This window comes from Pseudopipra pipra, chromosome Z, assembly GCF_036250125.1.
Source record: "Pseudopipra pipra isolate bDixPip1 chromosome Z, bDixPip1.hap1, whole genome shotgun sequence".
NCBI classification, from domain to species: domain Eukaryota; kingdom Metazoa; phylum Chordata; class Aves; order Passeriformes; family Pipridae; genus Pseudopipra; species Pseudopipra pipra.
Window position 1 is genome coordinate 72,174,183 of NC_087581.1, and position 23,407 is coordinate 72,197,589.

Here is a 23,407-nt window from a genome sequence, read left to right on the forward strand (position 1 = left end):
GTGAAAAACTGGGAGGAAAACTGTAAGACATTATAAAGGCAGTACAGCAGCAGTGGTCAGGACACTTTCAAGTCTTTCATGATGCTAAGCAGAAAAGTTATTAAAAATAGGACCCAAAACTTAATGTAGTTGTGATCTTATTAAAGCCTATCATTAATAGCAGAATGCTGATGAGAGACTGTTATTAACTACTTTTCATAATATTCAGACTATGAGCCACATTAGGTTAAGACAGAAGTTTTAAAGTACTTTCTGTACTCCCTTCAAAAGCCATCATTCAGTTGTGAATCTCAGCTCCACATGTTGCAGAAACCAAGAACTACTTTAGCATAAAGTAAGATCAAAATCTCAAAATGTTTAAATTCACTTGTAGTTAAATTGCAGCAGGTATAACCTGAACCTCAAAGTCTTTGAATTGCCAACTACATGAAATCTGGAGAGCCTATAAAGAAAGGACTTTCATAGTTGTACTATTTCTTGTATTCTTTCACCAAGGGTGGAAAGGATGAGATCCTGGAGTTTACCGACTGATCTGATGCCAGTGAGGTCAGCTTCATTATTAGCAGAGATCACCACTACCCACTGACAGAGCACTTGGAAGAACTGCCCTATACCCACAGGAACCATCTCCAAAAGGCTCAACAGTTCACTACCATTTAGGAAAGAAGAGTTCAGAAGGCTCATCCACACTGCTCATTCTATCACATCCTCAGTTACTGAGTCTTGCCTTGTTCCTTCCTCTGCTGCAAACCTTCTGAAGCTGATTCAAAATCTCAACGGCCTTTGAGGGCCAGTAGGCTTCTTCCTCTTTTTCTTTAAATGAGAGCAACTAAATTAATAACTAAATCAGTGACAAAGTGTGCATTACTAACTCATGGTCTTTTGTATTGGCTCAGAGTAGTCTCAGCATATAGTATTACATCATCATTGATAACCTACTGATTTGTGTTAAACTATAAATATAAACAATTCTCTACTACTCTACCTCATTCTCAGACAAGTCAGAGAGAAGCACACAATAAATCATCTTGGCTTCATACAAAAAACCTTTACTAAATAATAAACAATTGAACTAAGCTAAATTAACATAAAACTTAGCTGGATGCTCAAGTTAAATGCCTCAAAATTATAACACTTAGGATCAAAACTTCTCATGTCCCACAAAAGCCTTTATGCTATGAAATTTACAGCCTATTTGTTTAAATAAGTGTATATTAACACAACAGTAAAGACAAATCTAGCCACCCTCAAGTACGAAAGGCAACCCACCTCTGATAGTCTTCCCATCATACACTCCTTTCTCTGAGCGGTTGAAAGAGAACAAGAGAAATTAAATTTTAACCAACTCTACCTGTCCCTAGACAAATAAACGTTTCTCTTTGCCTTCTATGAAGATAGACAAGAATGGATAATGATGAGCTGGTGGAAGGGATTAGAGTAGTTTTACATCAGGTGGTGTTTCTGGGAAACAGTTAACACTGTTTAGCAGTGATTAACTATGTTAATCATAGAAAATACACCTGCTGAACAAATTGCTTTTGATTGATATACCACTATATGACTTTATACTTAAAATGCAGCTAGTAACATTTTAGTAAGTTTCACACTTACCCAGCTTAGATTTCTTCCACCAGATATACAGCCAGATATGACATCTAAGACCAATTATAGCCAGAAGATTACCTCTATTTTCACACAACTACTCACCAATGTTCAGCTGCTACTATTTAAAAATGTTGTAGATGGAAAAATACATGCCATGAAAGTGTAGCACAAGCAGGTATCCTTCCTTCCCACACAGATAGCAGCCTCCTTACAGAAGTATTTCAGTATATTCTTTATTTAAAAAAAAAAAAAGAAAAAGCTTTTCCAAAACTACAGTTATAGTGCATACTTGATTAGATTTGTCTAAGATTACATCGAGACTGGGTTATCAATAAGCATGATTTGCAGTTTCTATTGACCTGGTGACAATGCATGAACTCTGTGCCAGAGAAAAGACATCCTACAGTACACATGGATGATTTGGGGCTTGCATATCCTTCTTTATGGATTCCAGAAAGAATTGCAAAATTGTATTAAAGACAAATACCACATTAACAGTCAAAACAATGTTTTAAGTCTTTATCTGTGGGGCTTTCTTTCCTACCACCCTCCTGAAAGAATTAAAAGTCTGACTCTACACACATATATAGACTGAATATTATTCCACATGATTTTCAAGAACAAAGTGAGTGGAACAATACAGATATATTTCTAGAACATACTTGCAGTTACTGAGAGCTATACTTTAGCAAAAATATAACAACTTACTTGTGGGAAGTCCTCTTCTTCATCATGCTGGCAGACACTCCTGCATGACCTACATATAAAAGATGTTGGAATTACTGAAAAATAATTTTAAAACTTACATAAAAGTCTTTGTTTTGCATGTCAAAATGTAAAGAATACGAACACTTCATGTTATGATTGCTCAGTGACCTGCTACCATGGGAGAAGGCTCTGCAGAGACAAACATGGGCAACATGTTCAGGAAGCTGTGGTGGGTTGACCCTGGCTGGATGGCAGGTGCCCACCAAAGCTGCACTATCCCTCCTCTCCTGAGCTGGACAGGGGAGAGAAAATACAACTAAAGGTTCCTGCATCGACCTGCTCCAGCATGGGCTCCTCCATGGGCTGCAGGGGCACAGCAGGGGAACCTGAGCTGCCCCTCCCTGCTCTGCACCCTGGGCTGCAGTGGAACCTCAGCTCTGGCTCCTGGAGCACCTCCTGCCCCTCCTTCTGCATTGACCTTGGTGCCTACATTGTTGTTCCCATGTTCTCACTCCACCCTTCTCTGGCTGGAATTCTTTCTGTGCCAGGATCTTCTGTGTCAAACATGTTATCCCACAGGTGTTACTGTTGCTCCTGACTGGCTCGGCCTTGGCCAGAGGCAGAAGTCTGTCCTGGAGCTGGCTGGCATTGGCTCCACGGGACAGGGGAAGCCTCTGGCAGCTTATAAAAGAAGCCACTCCTCTAGCCCCCCACTACCAAAATCCAGCCACAGAAGCCCGCTACAGCTGCCAATTACTGCAGTAAGGATTCTACTTGCAACTTTTGACTGTTACAAGACCAAATAATTAAACTGCGTGTTTGTAAGAACTTAGTTGGAAAACAAAAAAAGTATTGTAGAAAGTTTGATTAGAAACCCACAAAATTTTGGACTTTACTACGAACTCTAGAAAAAACTTTCCCCCTCTTCTGTATATGAGGTGGCTGCATTCTACTAATACACAATATAATAAAACATGTTTCGATAAAAATATGGTGATGTTTTATTTAAAAAAACTGTTAGAAAAAGAGAACTGTTCTTATGAAACAGAGACACTGCAACACCAGAATGCGAGCACAGGCATGTTATGTTTTACATTACTGGCTAATGAGAGAAAAGTAAGATATTGGCTAAACTAGCTCAAGTTATTAAAAACACCACAAAATAACAGAATGGTTCAGCACAACAACTTGCTTTCTGTCCTCTGCTCAAGGACTCTTGACACCTGTGCATAACCAGGGAGGTAAAAAGCATTTCTCTTCCAAAGTGAAGAACAGGAACACTAGACCGACACGGAAAGAAGATTTTACTACAGCATCTGCAACAAATACACAGCAGAAGCTATGCAGACCTCTGGGAAGGGGAATTTGCCTTGTTTGCTCACTTCTTCCCTTGGGAACCTCATATTTTTGATAGATTCAACTTTTTCATTGATGTAGTGAGCACTAAACCAAAGCCAACAAAGACAACTAAGCACTACTCATCATCTCAAGTCAGGCTGCCTCAAGATAGCTTCCAGTTTAATACATGAAGCTGTGGTATTTTGATGTTTAATATAAATATCAAGAGCAAATATTTGAAGATGCAATGTAAAACTCACCCTCATACCGATCAAATGCCTATTTGCTACAATTCAACCTCCTATTCTGCACTGTCTGAATTCAGTAAAGTCTCGAGGAGGTGTGTAAACTCCTTTTAAAGACACCTCAGGTTATACCACTGAATTGCTTGGCTAGAAAGTTGGAAAAATTGGAAGAAGAGCTTCTGTCCTCTACAGCAGCTCCAGATAAGGGGATGGAACAGCACAGAATCCTTATGTTTAGTATATTCTAATAAGAAGACCAAAAGCAGAATTATCTGCCTGCAGAATCTTTCTTGGTCCAGAAGAATTCCTTTAACATTAGTTTTTCTATTATTACTAGAAATCTGCAAAAAATCTATGAGCTACTTGTTGGGCCAAAGCTCAATGACATCCACATTTGGAGCTGTACATAACCTTTGAGAAGGGAGGAGGAAGATGCCTGCATGAACACTACTAGAACTACACAGGACACTGCATGAAATTTCTTATTTTAGACAGCAATTACAATGGTCTCTACAATGAAATTACCCTGAACATAAAATCACAAACAAATTAATAGTCAAGAAAAACCAAAGTAAATGGATTAGTTTGAGTCTTCTTTGTAGTAAGCAGGGAAGACTCAAACTTTGATGCATCTGACAAAAGACAAAAGATTTATGCTTCAGTCACTTATATGCAGATGACATCAAGCTGAGTGGTGTGGCTGACACACTTGAAGGACGAGATGCCATCCAGAGGGACCTGGACAACCCTGAGCAGTGGGCCCATGGGAACCTCATGAGGTTCAACAAAGGCAAGTGCAAGGTGCCGTATCTCCATAGGGGTAACCCTGGTATCAATATCGGCTGGGGGATAAAGGGATTGAGAGCAGCCCTGCCGAGAAGGACTCGGGGATGCTGGTGGGTGAGAGGCTGGACATGACCCAGCAATGTGCACTCCCAGCCCAGAAAGCCAGTTGTGTCCTGGGCTGCATCCAAAGCAGCGTGGCCAGTGGGGCGAGGAGGGGATTCTGCCCCTCTGCTTTGCTCTTGTTAGACCCCACCTGGAACACTGCATCCAGCTCTGGGGTGCTCAGCACAGAACAGGCACAGACTTGTTGGAATGAGTCCAGAGGAGGGCCACAAAGACAAATGGAGGGCTGGAGCACCTCTCATGAAAGGAGAGGCTGAGAGAGCCAGGATTGTTCAGCCTGAAGAAGAGAAGGTTTTATTAAAGGAAATTTTATTACAGCCTTGAGTACAAGAAGGGGGACTATAAGAAAAACAGGGATAGACTTTCCAGCAGGACCTGTTGTGACAGTTTTAAACTGCAAGAGGGTCGACTTAGATTAGATACAAGAAAGAAGTTTTTTTACAATGAGTGTGGTAAAACACTGACACAGGTTGCCCAGAGGAGCTGGATGTGTTCAAGTGTTCAAGTCCAGGTCAGATGGGCCTCTGAGTAACCTGATCTGGCTGAAGATGACCCTGCTAACTGCAGGAGAGTCAGGCTAGGTTACCTTCAAAATGTCCATTCAATCTCAAACTATTCTATTATTTTACAATATAAGAGCAGAGAAACATATTTTTTGTAACAGAAAGTGAATATAAACTCCATTAAGAATTAGGCATTTAATTGTCATGTGGTCTGCGTGGATTTTGAGGCCCAAACATTTCCCTCTGGGGAATCAACTGCACCTCCCCTGTTGTAATCTGCAAACTTACTGAGGGTGCATGTGGGGAACCTCGGCTGGACTGAGGGCCTTACATGGAATGAGGACGTGCTTGACAATGAAGGCATTAACCCTGACAACATATTGATGTACCCTGGAAAAATGGAAAAGTACCAGGAGGAAAGCTGCCTGTGAGAAACAAGAACTTGTTGTAGATAAAGGGACTGAGTAAGACATAAACGTACAAGATAAAAGAACAGATGTGCTGAGAAAGAGTGGGAAAGTAAGACTGAAAGAGTTAACCTATCAGCTGTAAGATTATGTTGCTGTGTTTGAAATTAACCTATAAGTAGAGATCGCATAGCCCTAAGAAATGTATAAAAGGAGTTGTAAAAGTGCAAAGTCATTCCTATTCCTATTCTCTTCAATAAAATCTTTCTAGTGAACTTTCAGTGTCGTGTCTGTTCCAATAGCGACAGGTACACTCAATCCCACTGTCTATATCATCCATGAAGATACTAAATACTACTGGGCCCAGGACAGACCCTTGATGGACACTACTCATTACTGGTTTCCAGTTAGATATTGGGCTGTTGACTGTAACTGTTTACACGCAGCCATCCAGTGAATATATCAAATCTCTACCTCTCTAAACACCACACAAAATGATGTGGTCAAAAGTACCTTTTAAAGATCACCTCACTCCCCGCCTTCCATGGACAGGGACACTAGACCAGGATGCTCAAAGCCCTATCCAGCCTGACCTTCAATACTTCCAGGGATGGGGCATCCACAACTTCTCTGGGCAACTTGTTCCAGTGCCTCATCACTGTACAGTAAAGAATTTCTTCCTAATACTTAATCTAAACCCATCCTCTGGGTCAACCCTCTGGTGTTTTTGCCTGACTTCATCCCTGTCAGGATGCATTGCTCCTGAGCTTGGGAAGAGCTGGTCCCTGAAAATTAACCACCTTTCTTGTGCCCCTCCTCCCTCCAGGGTTTTAGCCCATGATAACTCTACCAAGCAGATTCCTGAAGAGACCCAAGTCTGATATCCTGAACCCAGAGCAGTGAGCTTCCTGTGCACCTTCCTTGCTGAAAGCACCCTTTCACGATCACTGAAGCCCAAGCTGCCCATGAGCTTCACATTCCCCATCAGTTCCTCCTTGTTGGTGAGAACCAGGTCCTGCACAGCACCTGTCCTCATTGGTTCCTCTATCAGTTGGAGGATCAGATGATCATCAGCGCATTCCAAGAATCTTCTGGACTGCTTATGCCACGCTGTGATGTCCCTCCAACAGACACTGGGGTGACTGAAGTACCCCACGAGGGCCAGGGCTTGTGCACATGAGGCAGCCTCTATCTGTCTACAGAGCTTCTCATCTGCTCCATCCTCCTGGATGGGAGGCCTGCAGCAGGCACCCACTGATGTGTCACCTGTCCCTCCCTCCCTTTAACCCCGACCCTCTTGGTCAGCCCTTGCCCATCCCCAGGCAGAGCTCCAGAGTACCAGTACAAGCTACCTGGCCTCAGCAGACAGAATATGATCAACCCTAACCCGAACAGCAAGGAGGTCAGCAGCCGTCTTCCTTGAGAACATAACAGCCAGTGACCCAAAGCCACAAATTCCCAAGCCTAGGCCACAACTATGCCAGGAGCAGAGACGGAACAAATGTGTATGATTTATGGGCTGTATTTAAATGACAGTGATACTATGCTAATCAAATCAATGTAAGTTAAGGACTTCCCATTTAAGAGTAAAAAAGATAAAAGAAAAATTTTAACTTCTGCAGAGGCATATTAAAAAGCAAAAGTGACATCTCAAGAAATCTGTTTGTCAATTTCAATGGCAACTTGGCATGGTGCCAGTTACGGGACAAACTATAATGAACAAACAATTGAAAAAGTGACTCCTAAAATACGTACATCTTTTTTTGTTTTGAATTTATTTTGTTTAAAGAGCAAAAAGAACCAAATAGGAAGTAATTTTTTTCTTAAATTTAAGTAAAACATCCTAGCTTAATGTTTTGGTTTTTAGGAAAAAAGAAATCCAGCCATATAATCACCCTCTACACAAGTTTCATGTGTTGCAGGTTTTGTTGTTCATTACATGTCACACTGGAGTGGTCAGAGAAAATTCTTCTAACATTTTCCTGAAAAACCTAATGCCAGTTCTCTGAAGTTGGGCACAGTGCCGCATTAATGCTCAGAAGTCAACAAGATGAGCTTAAGGACCAAGTCCCAAGCCTGTTCTCTCTTCTGTTCTCTTAGAGATACAACTCTACTCCCACAGGCATTCTGACAGTGTCAAAAGGACTCAGCAGTTGAAGGAATGAAAACTCACAGAAAACAAGTGTCCAAGACTTTGTCTTGGGTCTCTCCTTTGAAGCTACTGTAGTTACCTCTGGAATCAGTAAATGTTTCAAATGAGCGACAGTAAATTGTAAGCCAGTCACAGGTAAAATATAGGTCTGAAAGTTCCCAAAGGGTTAGAGAGAAATCTTCCATTATCAGTTGCTCCAATTCCCAATGGATGAGTATTTGAGAGCACCAGAACGGACTATGGCTTGGGTATTTTAAAAGCTAAATGACCTTTCTCAGTTAGATATGGCAGTTGGTTGGTTTCTTGACAATTTTATAAAAGCTTCACTTTACAATGGTTGGTGACAACAAATATGCTGCATCATGTTTCCCTACAGGGGACTGACATGACCCTCCAGGTCACTGATCGTAGCTTTTGATGCAACACAAAATGAAGGTTGTGTCTATACTGCTAAATTAAATTTTTGTACGTCTTTTCAATTTATCAGCTTCTAGAACCAAAGTCATTGTTCTTGAAAAACAAGAATAATAACATCTGCATAAAATCATTAACATATTTTAAAGGTCAATAAACTAAGATCACTGTTATCCGTTAAAACCAATAAAAACTACCCAGAAAAAATACCTCACCTGCATCAGCTCTGGACCGCTGACCTGGTGATTTTCCAAATGGGGTCTTCATTCATCTGTGTTTAAGTGAGCAGCAAAGCTGCTGGACTAGGGTGAAAATCCAGTTCTTCCCAACTCCCAGGATATCTTCTCACTCTTAGAGAATTAGACTACTTATTAATCCACCATTCAATCACGAAATTATACTTCTTCAAATGTAGAAGGATGCACTTTCAATTACAGTACTCTGAAAAACAAAACAGGTGAAGTATTTTAGAAGTTTAATTTGAAAAAAAATATATTCTTTTAACCAAGTCTCACTTTAATGCTTGTTTTCACACTCAACAGGATGTTCCACTGCAATGACTGCTCAAGCCACCAGTCTGTCAAGTAAGTTGATTGTTCATAGATCTGATGAAGTTTTTGGCAACTCTCTACAACTAAACTCATCAAATTTCTGGAGCGTTTATTTAGTCATCACATTCCTCTAGATGAGGGAGGTGAGGACAACTTTTTAAAAGTCCCTTCCAGGATTTATTGCCAGAAATTTGTCAGCACCTGAAAAAAAATTTTTTTTGAATAATTACAGTTTAACTTATTTAAGAGTAACGTTTCTGGAAATTTATGCAGAATAATTCACTACTTCAGTGTTGCCCACAACAAGTGAGATCAGATCATTTCCTTAAGAGATATCACTGTTGCAATCATGTTCTCTCTTATCTGTGAATCAGTACAGGTCTTCCATCTTCTATTTCAGTTTTGGAAGCTGTTGTCAATTTTCATACAAGGGTTAAAACCAGAAGAATTCCCCTAACTAGCGATCCAACTGAGGGAAAAAGTGTACCTTAAGCTTGTGCCTTACTGCATAAGGGAACACAGCAGGGACATGCCTTGAGGTATGGTAAAGCTGTTAAGCAGAAAAATGCATTTACATCTAACACTTGACAATTCCTTCAAGAATCGCACCCGTTAACTTCTAGGAACAATAGAGAAATACCTCTAGGAAGAAACAGCAATAGGGAGACAAACACTCAGCAAACTGCAGTTTTTAGAAAGAGCTAACTAAAGATATTAACAGCAGCAATTCATAAGAACCGGTGAAATCAAAAAATTATTTGCAGGAACTTGCTACTCTTTCCAGATTTCATCTCTTCCTGAAATCTACCGGTGTGTACACAACAATGCTAAAGGATAGCAGGGCAATAATACCCAACTTCTTAGAAGCACTTGAAGATGTAATAGGAAGCAATTAGCCTGCTTAACTACTTTCCTGGAAACAGCATAGGGATTGGTTTTGCTACTAAACTCAAAAATATTTTCCTATGGATTAAAACATTTCAGTACAGAAACATCACAGATTATGAAAAGCCAAACCCTGAATTCAGAGCACTGCCATGATACACTACCATATTCAGTCTCACAGGTAAACAAACATAACAGAGATCCACTTTTTTCCTCCAGAAGAGCTGGTAGTTGAGAAACAACTGCAATCTTGTATTATATATTGTATTATATATCCTGCTCTAAAAACACCCCACAAAACCAAAAAGCACCCCCCCCAAACATAAACCAAATCATCACCACGTCCACAAATACGCAAAACACAAAAATTCTTCAGATTTAGGAAATAACATACCCTTTTACTCTATTATTCAAGGAAGCTGTAAATATTTTTAACACCTGTATTATATAATTCCCCCTCACATTATTTCCAATTCATGGCAAAAATATAAAAGTATTTTGACTGCACTGATTAGATAGCTATGTTTAGAAAGATAATTGTAACACCTCAAAGGATAAGGTCTTCTATCATTTCAGTTGTTTTTTTTAATGGAATGTCCCCAATCATTACTATGCCACAAGTTTGACATCATACCTCTAAACCGGAAAATTTATTCCTAATCCTTTAAAAGTCACAATTCATATGCTAGCACTTAACACTAAGTGCTTCACTTTGCTCTCTGAACCTGTGGATGAACATAAGGCTACTGAAGTCAAAACGTAATTCGGCCATTCAAGCTGATTTTCTAGAAACTAAGCTACTAACTAATTCAAAACCTTACTGAGGATGAAACTTAAGCTTAACACTAGCATTCTGAATTAAATTTACATTGCAATTGCACATTGACTGTTCTGAAGATATTACTAAGAAGGCATAAAAACTGATTTTCTGAAAACAAAATTTATGTTGTTTAAGGACAGATACCCATTTCCTCAATACCCAACAGCACAGGTCACCATCGGGGCAGCTGCAGCTTTCACTTAAAAGACAAATTGTTTTGACTTGTGAGCTGCTACTCACCAGCCCAGGTGTGTTGTTCGTTTTTTTACAAACTTTTCTACATCACAGCATACTTTTAAAAAAAACCCATGTGGAAATTAGATGACTACTTTGTCTGATAGTGCTCTAATTATTGTGGAGTATTTCAGAGAATATCAAGTGTTAGCCCTGCAAATTGTCAACCATACGAGTTTTAATGAAAATAGTACAATCATACTATCAGACTAGGCAAGAAGACAGGATATTAAGAGAGAAAAAATGTAGCCACATAAAAAAATAATTTTTGCAGCATAAAGGGAAATGAAGGAAAATCCCACATGCACAGGCTGCAGTTTTCACTATGAACCTCTACAAACTTAGTTGTTTGGAAACATTAAAATGTTTACATGGGCTTTTAACTCCATGAAAAGAGTGTAACCACCTAAAATAATTCCCTAGCTAAACTTTTACTTATCATTCATGCCTGTATTTCCACAAGATTGCATGCATTTCACCGCAACACACAGTAGGATGCTGTTTACCGCGCCCTCATGAAAGTTTCATGACCATCCACTGAAGAGGGATGTTAGTAGTACAAAAGCAGTGATAATTAGTGCTACTGACGCCAAACTCACAAATTTAAGTGCCTCACTCCTAACAGTACACCTAAATTCTACCATCGTGAACACAGAGGGAAATAATTTGCTGAGGAAATGCTTTCCAGGTAAAAACCTGGAAGGAGAGGGATGGTAACAGCACCTGTCGCTTGTATTCAGATTATACAGTCTCTGACAAAAGTGGCAGGCTCACACCTTCTCAGGTCTGTTCCTGCTGCCAGAGCAGTGGAAGCTCTCAGCAGGGAGCTGCATACAAGGAGGAATGTTTTAGATAGCCAAGTAAAAACGCTGGAGCCCACCAGGTGGTGCCAGAAGGCACCGTAGTACAGTAACAACTATGACAGGAATTATTTTGAAGAATTAAGGTTCAGAATTAAGACAGGTAGCTTTACAAAGGACACTACACTTTTAGAAGTCTTCTGTCTCAGGCAACAGTTTGAGCAAGTTTTACTTAAACTGTCTTTTAACATATGTCCTTACCATTGCTCTATTATAGAGTTAGAAACAGTGATCCAGGTGAAAGATGGATTAATTAATTATTTTTTTAGTTTATCTTCATTAACTTCAAGCATTAGTACAGTTTTACAAGATCACATGTAAATGGTAACTCACAAATACTGAATTTTAAAGTTCTTACACACACACACACGCACACAAAATAAATGGAAAGAACAGAGAGAAATCCTGGAAGTGTAATTTCCACTGTCTCCTATTCAGGCTTGTTTTTTTCCTTTTGAATTAGCAAATGCAGCTGTTAAGAGACCACACTATAGTTTGTTCTTTACTTCCACTGTGTTTTCCTCATACCATATCATTAAAGCAGCCTGTCTCACTTAATGCAATTTAGCATTTAAGATTTGCAGTGGCTGTAATTTGAAATAAACTCTGGCTGTATAATTGAGCCACTTTGTAAAGGCAGAAGTAAAAACTTCATTAGAGTCAGTATTATGAAACAATATTTTAAACAAACTTGCTTATCTTCTTTAATTTCAGGGACTTAATTAACACATTCCCAGGATCAGAGTATTACCTTGCGAGATTAACTTTCAGAACTCCCTCACTACACTTTTAAATTGCAATAAAAACACCAGTAAAGAGATTAGGAGAGCACAGGACTCTCAGCACCCATGTTAGAATGCAGCCATTTCTGATTTAAAAAAAAATAAAATTGTTACAGTACAAATGTTAAAAAGATGTTACTTCTTCCAAGCATGTAAATATTTTTCAGCCTCGCCTACATTACCCTTATGGTTACATAAATACACAGGCATTGTTTAATATCCCCCATTATTGTGGGAGATTCAAAGCACAGAAAATAAGTGTCTTCTTGTCTGCATTAGAGCACTCATCCATCACTATCACGAAAAACAAAAAAACTAAGGAAATAGGACCATTCACTTTCTACAGAGAAACACCAAACAAAACCCTCAAAACACAGAGTAATTACATTCAACATTACCACGCAGGACAACTGCTCTACAGTACAGGAAGAACACACTGTATCACACTGGGACATAATTTGGTGGCAGGAGCAGATGCTCTTTGAAAAGCCCTGGATGACTGGGAGAGAGATCAATTTCAAAATTCTAAGCATTGTGTAAAGAAGTATACGGGGCATTTGTCTTATTCACATATATGTGCGCTACATACTTAAAATTAATAAAATTCATAGGTGAAAAAGTAACTGTAAAATGTGAGACTTCCCAAATGTATTCCAGCCCAAGATAAGAGTCCATAGATCTAACTGGTGCCACATTACCAAAACTGATTATGGAAGCTCAGCTTTAGGAGGCAAAGGCTCTCCAAAGAGCATTCTTGGAATGTTTAGGCATCTAGAATCCAATGCCTACTCTTTCGAAATACACCAAGTTGTCACTTTCTAAAGTGCATCTAAATCCTACTGCAATCAAAGGATTATTTCAGACTTTCTGGGCAACTACAAATTCAGGTCACATGATTCTCATCTGACTGGCTTGATATTCTATGCTAGCCTTCAGGATATGGTACAAATTCCACATCCAACACAGATGTGGAATTCTGGCCTCAAGAAGTGACAGTCTTCACAAGTGGCTTACCATGAACAGAGTTCCACAGGATACCCCATGACATGCACTGCACTCACACGGACCAAAGACTTTACTCAGCGGGCCACAAGTGCAAGCAGAGCGAACAGTAAACTGCCCCAGACAAAAACTGCCCAGAGATGACTCAAACAGCAGGTCAGCTGCTGGCCTGGCAGAGTCTAATGGCAATCTGAGAAACAGCTCTCCGGACATCTGTACTGTGAAAGCACAGAAAGGTCTCATGTATAATTCAGCTTATTTTTTTTCCCCAATCTAGATTAAAACTGCTACAGATTATTGGCCATAACTGTTGACCACATTAGCAGCACTGTAGCGATGAGTTTCATACTATTTCTTCCCCCTCTCTATTCCTTCACACCAATCTTTATACGATCTTTATATGTTTGCCCAGTACCAGTGTTTTGTCTGCTATTTGGGAATTCCTTAGAAATTCCTTGCTTTCTTTGCAGAATTTTTCATCTGGATAACAATTTCAGCATATGTGAACACATGACTCCAAACAGTAAGTATGTATGAACACATCATAAGAGAACTGCTTTCTACCTTCAAAGTTATAAAAGCCCAGTATAGTTTTTGCTCTTTTTTGTGCCAGTCTAGTTTTTGCTCTTTTTGCAGGGCAGAAAAAAAAAAAGGTCTTATTACAAATTGTCCAACAAATCTAAGCAAACAAAAGCAGAAATTGAAGCCTGATCCATCAGAGACCTGGAAGTATCAGTTCACTGCATGCAGGTGAGAGTCTCAACATATCCTGTAAAAAAATTCATTATTAACTTGCCAGTATCTGTCCAAGTACTTCAAGAAATCACTGTGTAGGAAGCCTTAATGTGCAGCTATGGTAAGGAAATCATACTCTTGAAGTTCACAAATCTGTGGGATCCATGCACAGAAAGTCTTCTCATAAAGAGATTTCTCTTCTAGGGCAAAATTAAGATCATATGATAAGGATAAACAATTAAGGATAGGATAATCAGAAGTTTAAAAGTGCTAACAAGTGAGCCACATTTGTTTTTTGGCAGACTTCATAAACAGTCAGAGGACTGCTTACAGAGAGAATCATGACAAGACATTAAGAAGAAATTGTTATGCAGTATTAGTAGTTATCATACAGACTGTCACACAGAAGTTATGAAACTGAACTGCAGGTCTCTGCCACCTAACACAGAAAGCCCAATAAATGTTCTCAGAGGTTTGATATTATCTTGAGTGTCATCAATACTTCACGCAGCAGCAAAATGTAATTTCCAAGCGATTAAAAGTGATGATTTTAAAACTGCTTTTATTAAGTAGAAGTTTAAAACTGAACTTCATCACTTGGTCTTAAGATCTGCCTGAATTAAGGTGCAAACGAGCCCATATGCTGAAGTCAACAATACGGATTTTATTTAACCATCAGAGCTAGAGAGACAGAAAGAAATAGAAAAGGGGGGGCAGAGGGAAGAGAGATTGATTGATCAAGCAGAAGACAGTCACCACCTGTGGATTCAGTGGCATCCCACTGGTCCTTCTTTACCCTGGGCTTCTTAGTGGTGGGGGTCCCCAAATCATTCTTCTGGGAGTACCACCCTTATTCAGTCCAAGTGCCAGGTATCCACAGAGGCATACTCTCATAACTTGGGGTGATCTTTGTCAGACAAGTACTATTATACCACCCTGTGGCTCAAAGATGGTCCTCCGTGGACTTTTCCTTGGTTCACGGGTTATCCACAGGGGTGATGTGCATGTAGTGGATAGCAGAAGACAAGACAGAAGCAGCAGAAGCAATAAGACAAGTAATCATACAGCCCACAATAGCTATCCAATTACACTCATCAACCCAATTCTCGTTAGCCTCTGCTCCCACCCTGTGAGTCCCAAGGATCAGAGTACTGACATCAGCCAGGAGTTGGGGATAACTCCTGGAAGCCAATCTTGGGGTTGGAGTGATTAGTAGTGATTTCTTTCATGTTGGCTCCGCCTTCTTCAATGGATGCTGCTGCATTGTGAATGGTAACACAGTTTTAGTGAGATTTACCATTCCACATACCCCTTGTTCCTTTAATAACAACGTATCTAATGCCAACTGATTTTGTAAAGCCTTTTTCGACACTTGTTGGACCTGCAAGTTAAGGTCTCAGAAAGCACATCTAGTCCCATTACTGAGGGTATGTTCCTTCAACTAGGCCATCTATGCATAAAAAGTTCTCATGCAAAACACAAAAAAGTTCCCATACAACAGGTTTTCATGCAAACACATTATTCCACTGGGCCCATACTCTATTGCTCTGGGGGACAGAGTAGAGCTCTATTGTGATTTAATCCTGACAAAAAACAAACACTGCGCTTTATGACTGGTCATGACCTTCCTTTAAAATTGTTGCACCCACAACTGAGATGCACATGCAGTACAGAATGTATGTAGTTACCATACTGATTAGCATAAATAAAATAAATGAAGTAAAGATAGAAGCCCTTAGGACACGTAGGAAACCCAACAGAAACCCAATCAGATCTTCAAGTGGGAATACAAATCTCGGAGATCTGGAAAAGCCCACCATGGTACTGTCACACAGGGAGCAGAAGTGGCATTTTGCAACGTTATGTCTAATGAGTGATAACATTTGGTTCCATAAACGGTTCTAGGGTTACATGACAGCTAGTATTCCACCCATGTCCCATTTGAGGTCCATGGCTATCCCTCTCTCTGGTCTAGAGAGGGGGACTCAGCCATTTCCCATGTAACATGTTATTTTGTTTTGTCAAGATTATCTAGTTCACTTGTCAATATCTCCTAAAAATTTAGTCAAATCATCATAAATCTAAACCCTTTTGAGGCAAAACTGGGAAGAGTTATACATATTCCCTGATTTGTATGCTTACAAATATGCACAAATCCTTGTACTAACTCCCAGGCTAAATTTGGTTGAATTCCCCAACTTTCAACTATTGAGACAAAGTAAAACATCTGTAAGATAAAAGTAAAAGCTTTTCCCATACTGTTTTATTCCCAGTAAAAAGACAAAATAAGCTTAGCAAAAATCAAACAATACATAAAACCATTTGTCATATATAATCCTATTAATATTTTGTCTCCCAATAAATTGCTTATGATAAAAGCAATATGATAAAAGCACCAATGAATCACTAGAATTAATAAACTGCAGGCAAGTATGGTAGCAATTAAAACTTCCATAGGCTCCACACAGCTCGATTTCATCTGTTAGCAGGTTCCTATAAAAAGTGAAAATTCGGCCTACTACAGACCAATTATTAAAAAGAAGGAACAACCCACTGAGTGTTAATTCTATTCCTGTGCCTATCACACAAGTAACTAAAAACTTAAAGGGGCCTAGGGGAAAAGTGATTATGGTATCTCCTTGGCTGTTTTCTGTGAGCTTTCTCATATAAATTCACTGTCCAGTCCCCCACTCAAACTGGTTAATCTGCTTTCCAGAAGGACTGAGGGGACCACAGTGTTGTAATTCTGAGAGGAGTCGTCCCTAGTGGGTGACTCATGATCTCCAGTGGGGGTGTGCTGGCAGCATTCCTGGTATCATTTCTGGAAAAATAAAACAATACAAGTCTCAGAGCAATTGGTGTGGACAGGTTATCCCTTAGGGGCTCAAGCTGTTTAACAGCTTGGACTTGGTATTTCTCAGGTGGAATCTCAACTTCTATTTCATGAAGCACTTGCTCCACTGCTGTTGTTGCCTTTGTAATAAGTAAGTAATGATAAAATAATTTGCTCGTCAAAATCTATATATTGTACTTTCCGTATATTATAGCTAATGCTTTGTTGGGACTGGGGAGCTGTAAGCTGCAGAATTGTTAACTGCTGTGTTACTATTGTAAGTTGACTATCCTGCAACTGGCAGTTCCCTAGTTGGCAAAGATAAAGTATTTTGCTTTACTGAGCACGTATACTATATTCTGTTTTTCTAAAAATATTGTTTAAGTGTACTCATTAGAAAAGAAGAAGAGAACGAGGATCAGAGGGTCAAGGATGGAGATGATAAAGAAGAGCCAAGGAGAACATCTGGATCATCTGGATACCATTCCCATACTCAGCTCCAAGGACATTGGGCTAATTAAAACTATTGAATGGAAAGTCCCCGGCAATTAAAATGGGCCTATAACAGAACCAACCAGAACGAAGCCCGCAAACCCAAGCCCAATCAAGAGCTAACAAGTGACTATGGGAGGGGAGTTGAAACAGTATAAAAGTTACTGTTTGTCTCTATTGGGCTTGTGGGCCGGTGGAGAGCAGGGGTCTCCCCAGGCCGCCCAGCATGCTGATTTGCTTATCTGCACTTTATATAAATCTCACAATAAATTTTGCTGCTATATTTTGATTTGGTTTAATTACCTATAACACCTTCCTACTTTGTCAGGGGGGTCTGATCAGATTTATTTCACGGCCAGAGGGAGTGAGACTGTAGAATTTTGACAAGGTCAGCCTGTGCAATAGTGGTTGAACACCTACACCCCTGTGGGAATCTTTTAAAGGTGTATTACCTCTCTTCCAGGTAAGTGCCAATTCAGTAGCGGTTCAAGATGCAGTATTAGCATTCAATTCCTGTAATAAACTAAACTACAACTGTCTGCTCAGCTCGTGCACCAGCCAGACAGGAGAAAAGGAAGGGGCGTGTGAAACCACCCCATCAATGCCCAAGCACGCGGGTGCTTGTATTGTGGCTGTCAGGTTTGCAATACTCGGTACTGCAGCTGTTACTGGAGCCACATCAGCTATAACTTTAGAAATTCCATTTTGTGCTGAAGCAAAAATCTGGCACCGTGATACCCCAGCAATCCTCAAATCAGGGAGTGCAGGTATTGCATGGAGTAAACGCATTGTAGTCCCTGGATTTGTTAGGGTTAGCAGACTTCTACTTCTGACCCAGGAGCCATAAATTAACCTTAGCAGCCTGGTAAATACTTGCTCCATCTACTCCAGTGATTTTAACTCCTCACCATCCAGTTTGCACACCCAGCTTCTCAGCATCCCATTGCATTAACACTGAATGTTACACTGCCACATCTATTAGAAATTTTATTGCTGATGAGAAACAACCACAACACAAATGCATGGGATGCACTGACAGGATTCCACTTGTTGGATTTCAGTCTCACCTGATTTATGGCCAGACTGATATCTCAGTAGCTGCATATGGCACCACTTTAACCCATAAAATTCTCTCTTATATGCATCCCAAAGCCATGCCTGAAACTTTCCAATGTGATCGTGCTCAGCAGCAAGCAATGGCTCCACCCACAGCCTCTTTTCAAGCTCAGCAACAGGCACTGCCTCTGCCTGAAGCCTCACCATTTTCCTCATTTAGCTAGCAGTTCAATTCTTTCACCAAATCTTGTAAAGATCTTATTTCACTTTCAGATTTCTGAACAGCCAGGACCCCTGTTGTGCTTCTGTACAGGCAGCACCAAACCAGCACATACAACTGCCTTTCCTGTGCCCGGTTTTAGTTTATGTTCTTTTGTAAGAACTGTAATTTTATCAGCCAACACTTGTGGATCATGCCAATCATTATGTGTCCAGATGACACCGTGAGGAGAAGGATTAGCATTATCCCTTTAATTTCATCAGGAGGGGACAACCCCATTTGACTCACTCTTCAAAAGGTCATTCCTTCAAATGACCTTCAAAGGGTCATTCCTTTTGAATCAGTCATTAGCTCACTGAGGGTTAATGTCTTTCTCCCTCTTAACCATCTGAGGGTCAGTCTGACTTTCTCCTAGAGAAAAAAAAACAGCTCCAGGTCACAACAGAAATCACTGCAATAGCTTTGCACTGCATTGATAACTACCATATCAAAGGGATCCTGCCCACGACAACAATTTAATGTTAAGATCCAATTAGTGAGAGATGCTTTTGCCCAAAATAAGGTGAAAATGAGATCATGTGCCGAAGTCAACAATACAGATTTTATTTAACAATCAATGTGAGGTAGAGAGATAGAAAGAAATAGAAAAGGTAAGAGAGGGTGAGAGAGGGTGATCAAGCAGAAGGTACATCAACACCCATGGATCCAGCAGTGTCCCATTGGTCCTTCTTCACCCTGGGCTTCTTGGCAGTGTGTGCCCTTGCATTGCACGGGGGTACCAGCTCTAGAGAATCCAACTTTCGGGTATCCATGGAGGTGTATTCCCACAACTTGAGGTGATATTTGTTTGACTGGTGATACAGGTACGAGCAGTTGCTTCCTTTCACGCAGTTTGCCACAGCAGGAATTTTTGTCTGGATGCATTAACCAGGATGCACTAAACAGACCTCATCTCTGCCAGGCCTGGAAACAGCATCTTCCTGTTGCAAATTCCTCCCTTCTGTGCTTATCTCAAGCTCCCGTTATGGAGATTTATCTTATGGCAAGTTCCTTCTATGGGCCCTGACTGTGCCTGAGACAGGCAACTGTGCTCTTAATGTCCTTACACTTGGGTTTTATCAGAATCACTTTGTACATTCAAAATTACCTAAAGCTATAACTTCAGACTCTTTTAAGAGAATAAGAGTTGTTAAATGGAAGAGAAGGTAGGAACAAGAACCCCCATAAATGATTTTGATCAAATAGCTGATAAAGAACCTCACTTCACAACACAGATGTTAAAAGCATGAGGCAGTTTTCCATTCATCTTATTTCAGCACATTCTGTACTACTAAGAACACTGTAAATAAAACACAGCCCACAATCAAGTCCTAGATCTGAAGCAGGAACTGCTGTTGCCCAAGCTGTTGAAACTCCAAGATAGCAATGTTAACATTTTGATTTTACAGTTCTTATTTCAGACCAATATCAAAAAAAAAAATCTGCTCAAAGAGTATGCAAACTAAACACAAAACAAAGTACCAGTGTACGATACAGTGCATCCTCAAAACAGTCTAAAATATTTGAACTTTATCTAAAAATTACGTTTAATAAAAGATCAAATGTAGAAATAACGAAGTTAAACTCAAGCTTCTGTATACAGACAACTGCTTGATAAGTTAAAGGAGGTTTCTAAATTACTGTTACATTTTTTAAAGACTTGTTCCACAGAACTCGGGGACATTTTTTTATAAAGCATTATTAACCTTTTTCCTAGTAGGACCTTTTGAATTTGCCATGATGCACTGCTATAAAGTTAATCAAATATTAAAGGCAAAGTTGAGCACTCCTTAAACTTGCTTCACTCTAATCACACAGCTTTCCTTATAAAACCACAATTAATTATTTCCACGTTCATTACAGCTCTGCTCTTCTCACATTTCACAGCATTTTAAGTACATGCATAATAACTAGTTATGAGCTGAGAAAAGCCTTACCAGGCACACAACAAAAATGACTAGTGATACCACATACACACGTTGAAGTGCTTCTATTGAGGGTATCAGGTTAAGAAGTCTGTGCCACTGGCAGCACCCAGGCTTGCCTGGCTCTCCCCATGTTTATCACACTTCGATTACCCTTCCAGAATGGCAGAGCCCTTTCACCTGTCAAAACCACTTGCCACTCTATCATAGTTTCTAAAGCTATCTGCCGCTCTGAAATACTGAACTAAAGCAAGCCAAGAATTCTTCTTTTAAAAAAAAACAACTTAGAAATACCTTACTTCTCAAGCACTCCCTTACATTCTTTTTGCGTTATCCTACTCCCTGACTTCAGCCTTCAGTTTTCCTTGCATTTACATAAACCATTTTACCATTGCTTTAAAGAAAAAGTCCTTCAGTCATTTGACTGTGACTAATTCAGTAAGCTGCTCAACCTTTTTTTACGTAGTTCCTCATACCAGTAGTCTTGGGACCACTGCAGAGTTTCATTCTGTCCTAGGCCATCTGCAAAACTAACCACAATACACGCTCCTCTGTGGTTTCTGGTTTCTCACTGAGGGCTACTTGTCGCAAACAAAACTTCTAGCCACCACCTCCAAAAAACTCTGCCCTTCAGTCAGCATCAAAAACCATCTAAAAAAAGCATAAAGCAGACTGCAGAACACAAGCTAAGCAAGTCTCAGTGGTCGTCTTCAGCAGCACAACAAACACACCACCGAATTACGGCTCCAATCCTATCCAGCCCACACAACGCTGCACACAAAGAACATGGGCCTGAGAGGTGGGACTGTGAGGAACTCATGAAGTTCAAGAGTGCCACTTAAGTGCAGGGTGCTGCACCTGGGCCAGGGCAATCCCAAGCACAAACACAGGCTAGGTAGAGAACGCACTGAAGAGGAGCCCTGCAGAGAAGGACTTGTGTGTGTTGGTGGATGAGAAGTAGCTCAACGTGACTCAGTAACATGCACTTGCAGGCAAAAACACCGACTGCGTCCTGGGCTGCACCAAAACCAGAGTGGCCAGCAGGTCAAGGGAGGAGATACTGCCTGCCTCTTTAGTCCACCCTCGTGAGACCCCCCTGGTGTCAGGCCCCCAGCACATGAAAGACATCAACCTGTTGGAACGGGTCCAGAGGAGGGACACAAGGCTGATGGCATGGCTGGAGCACCTCTCCTACAAGGCTAAGTTGAGAAGAGATGGAGTTGTGCAGCCTGGAAAAGAGGCTTTGGGACAACCTCACAGCAGCCTTCCAGTACCTGAAGGGAACCTACAAGGCTGCAGAAGGACTTTTTACAAGGCATGTAGTGACAGGAAATGGTGGAATGGCTTCCAAGTGAAAGACAGTAGGTTTAGACTAGGCATTAGGAAGAAATTATTTACTGGTTTATCAGAACTCCTCAGAACATCATGGAACAAGTCATACCTACACAAGCATCTTCTATAGCTGAAAAAACTAATCTTCCTAACAAAAACAAGCTCTCAGTGCATACCTAAAGTTTATTACTTACAAATATAGCTTCAGTAAGTTAAATTATGATGTTTGCATCTGAAGGAGGTTAGCTGACTGACAAAAATAATGTCTTTTCTAATACAATTCCCTCAGAGTACTTCACTGTACTTAAGGAAAAAACCTTCTGTTCTAAGAGATTACAGATTTTGTCTCAAGTTACAGATCCTTATGGAGCAAAAGTACAGTGATTTTTTTAAAACCACAATGAATAAGTGAAGTAACAACAAATTTCCAGACAGACAATCCCATATACACAAGCACCTATAAACTCACCACATTTTACCAGTATACCTTGATGCCTCAGATCTTTTTTTTTATTTTTAACTTTTATAGATTTTAGAAGCAGATGTGTAGTGAATGTAGGTTTTAATGTAGCTGTATTATAGCTCTCACCCTGCAGCATAATGTTTACACACACCCAAACCTACTCCCCCATTTCATATCAATCCCTCTAAAACTCCCTTAGTGTGTTTAGTCTTCTTTTCAAGATAGAATTGTAGAAAAACACCCTAAGGCCTCGACCAGATATCACACAGACACAGCGACCTTCAAGCTCAGAACTGTGAAGAAGATGAAGATGAGTAAGAAAGGGTCCCACACGCCCCCAGACCCAATTCCTGAAGGGGCATGTTGGAGGCAGAACGGGGCAGAACTGGGGGTGGACAAATTGGGATTGGATGGACCTTATTATAAAATCATAGAACCACTGTCTGAGGGCCCCGTGATGTGTATTCCTCTAGGCCTACACACTCACTAAAGGACCTGCTCTCTTTATCTTATCTCATACACTAAATTAGCCTGGAGTCTTTTTCTCCCAGGTCTTTTAGGCAACACCTGCATCATCAACACAGACAAATATTAACCCAATCATCTTCAACAGCAAAAATTTCTCCATTTTGCCCTCACAAGCTTTTAATAGCAGTGATTGAGTGGACACCTCTCAACCCTCAGGGAAGCACCTATAAACTCACCCCATGCTTCAGTAAAACCTGTGAACATTTAACTGTCCACCGCTCCACAATGATCTTTTGACTTGCAGCCTTATTTAACTAGCAGAAGTCACTAGACTGAAAACAACACAAACACAATTGTACTTAGTTTTGTGTTGAATATAACCATCAAATTATTACAGCTCTCTGAACTCAGGAACTGGTATAGCATCTC

At 40.3% G+C, this 23,407-nt stretch overlaps 1 protein-coding gene across 4 annotated transcripts in view; it reads right to left on the bottom strand.

Annotated features, from left to right (window-relative positions):
• The window catches only part of SPIN1 (spindlin 1), a 44,704-nt gene that overhangs the window by 9,362 nt on the left and 11,935 nt on the right, over positions 1–23,407 (bottom strand). For 3 of the 4 annotated variants that reach the window (XM_064641750.1, XM_064641748.1, XM_064641749.1), the window contains exons 2-3: positions 8,497–8,722; positions 2,314–2,362 (exon numbers count right to left, since the gene is read on the bottom strand). In XM_064641750.1, the coding sequence (XP_064497820.1) occupies positions 2,314–2,362; positions 8,497–8,548 (101 nt within the window). In that variant the 5' untranslated portion in view covers positions 8,549–8,722. Of the gene's footprint in view, positions 1–2,313; positions 2,363–8,496; positions 8,723–19,039; positions 19,061–23,407 lie in introns of those variants that run through there. The other variant, XM_064641751.1, reaches the window with a different exon arrangement.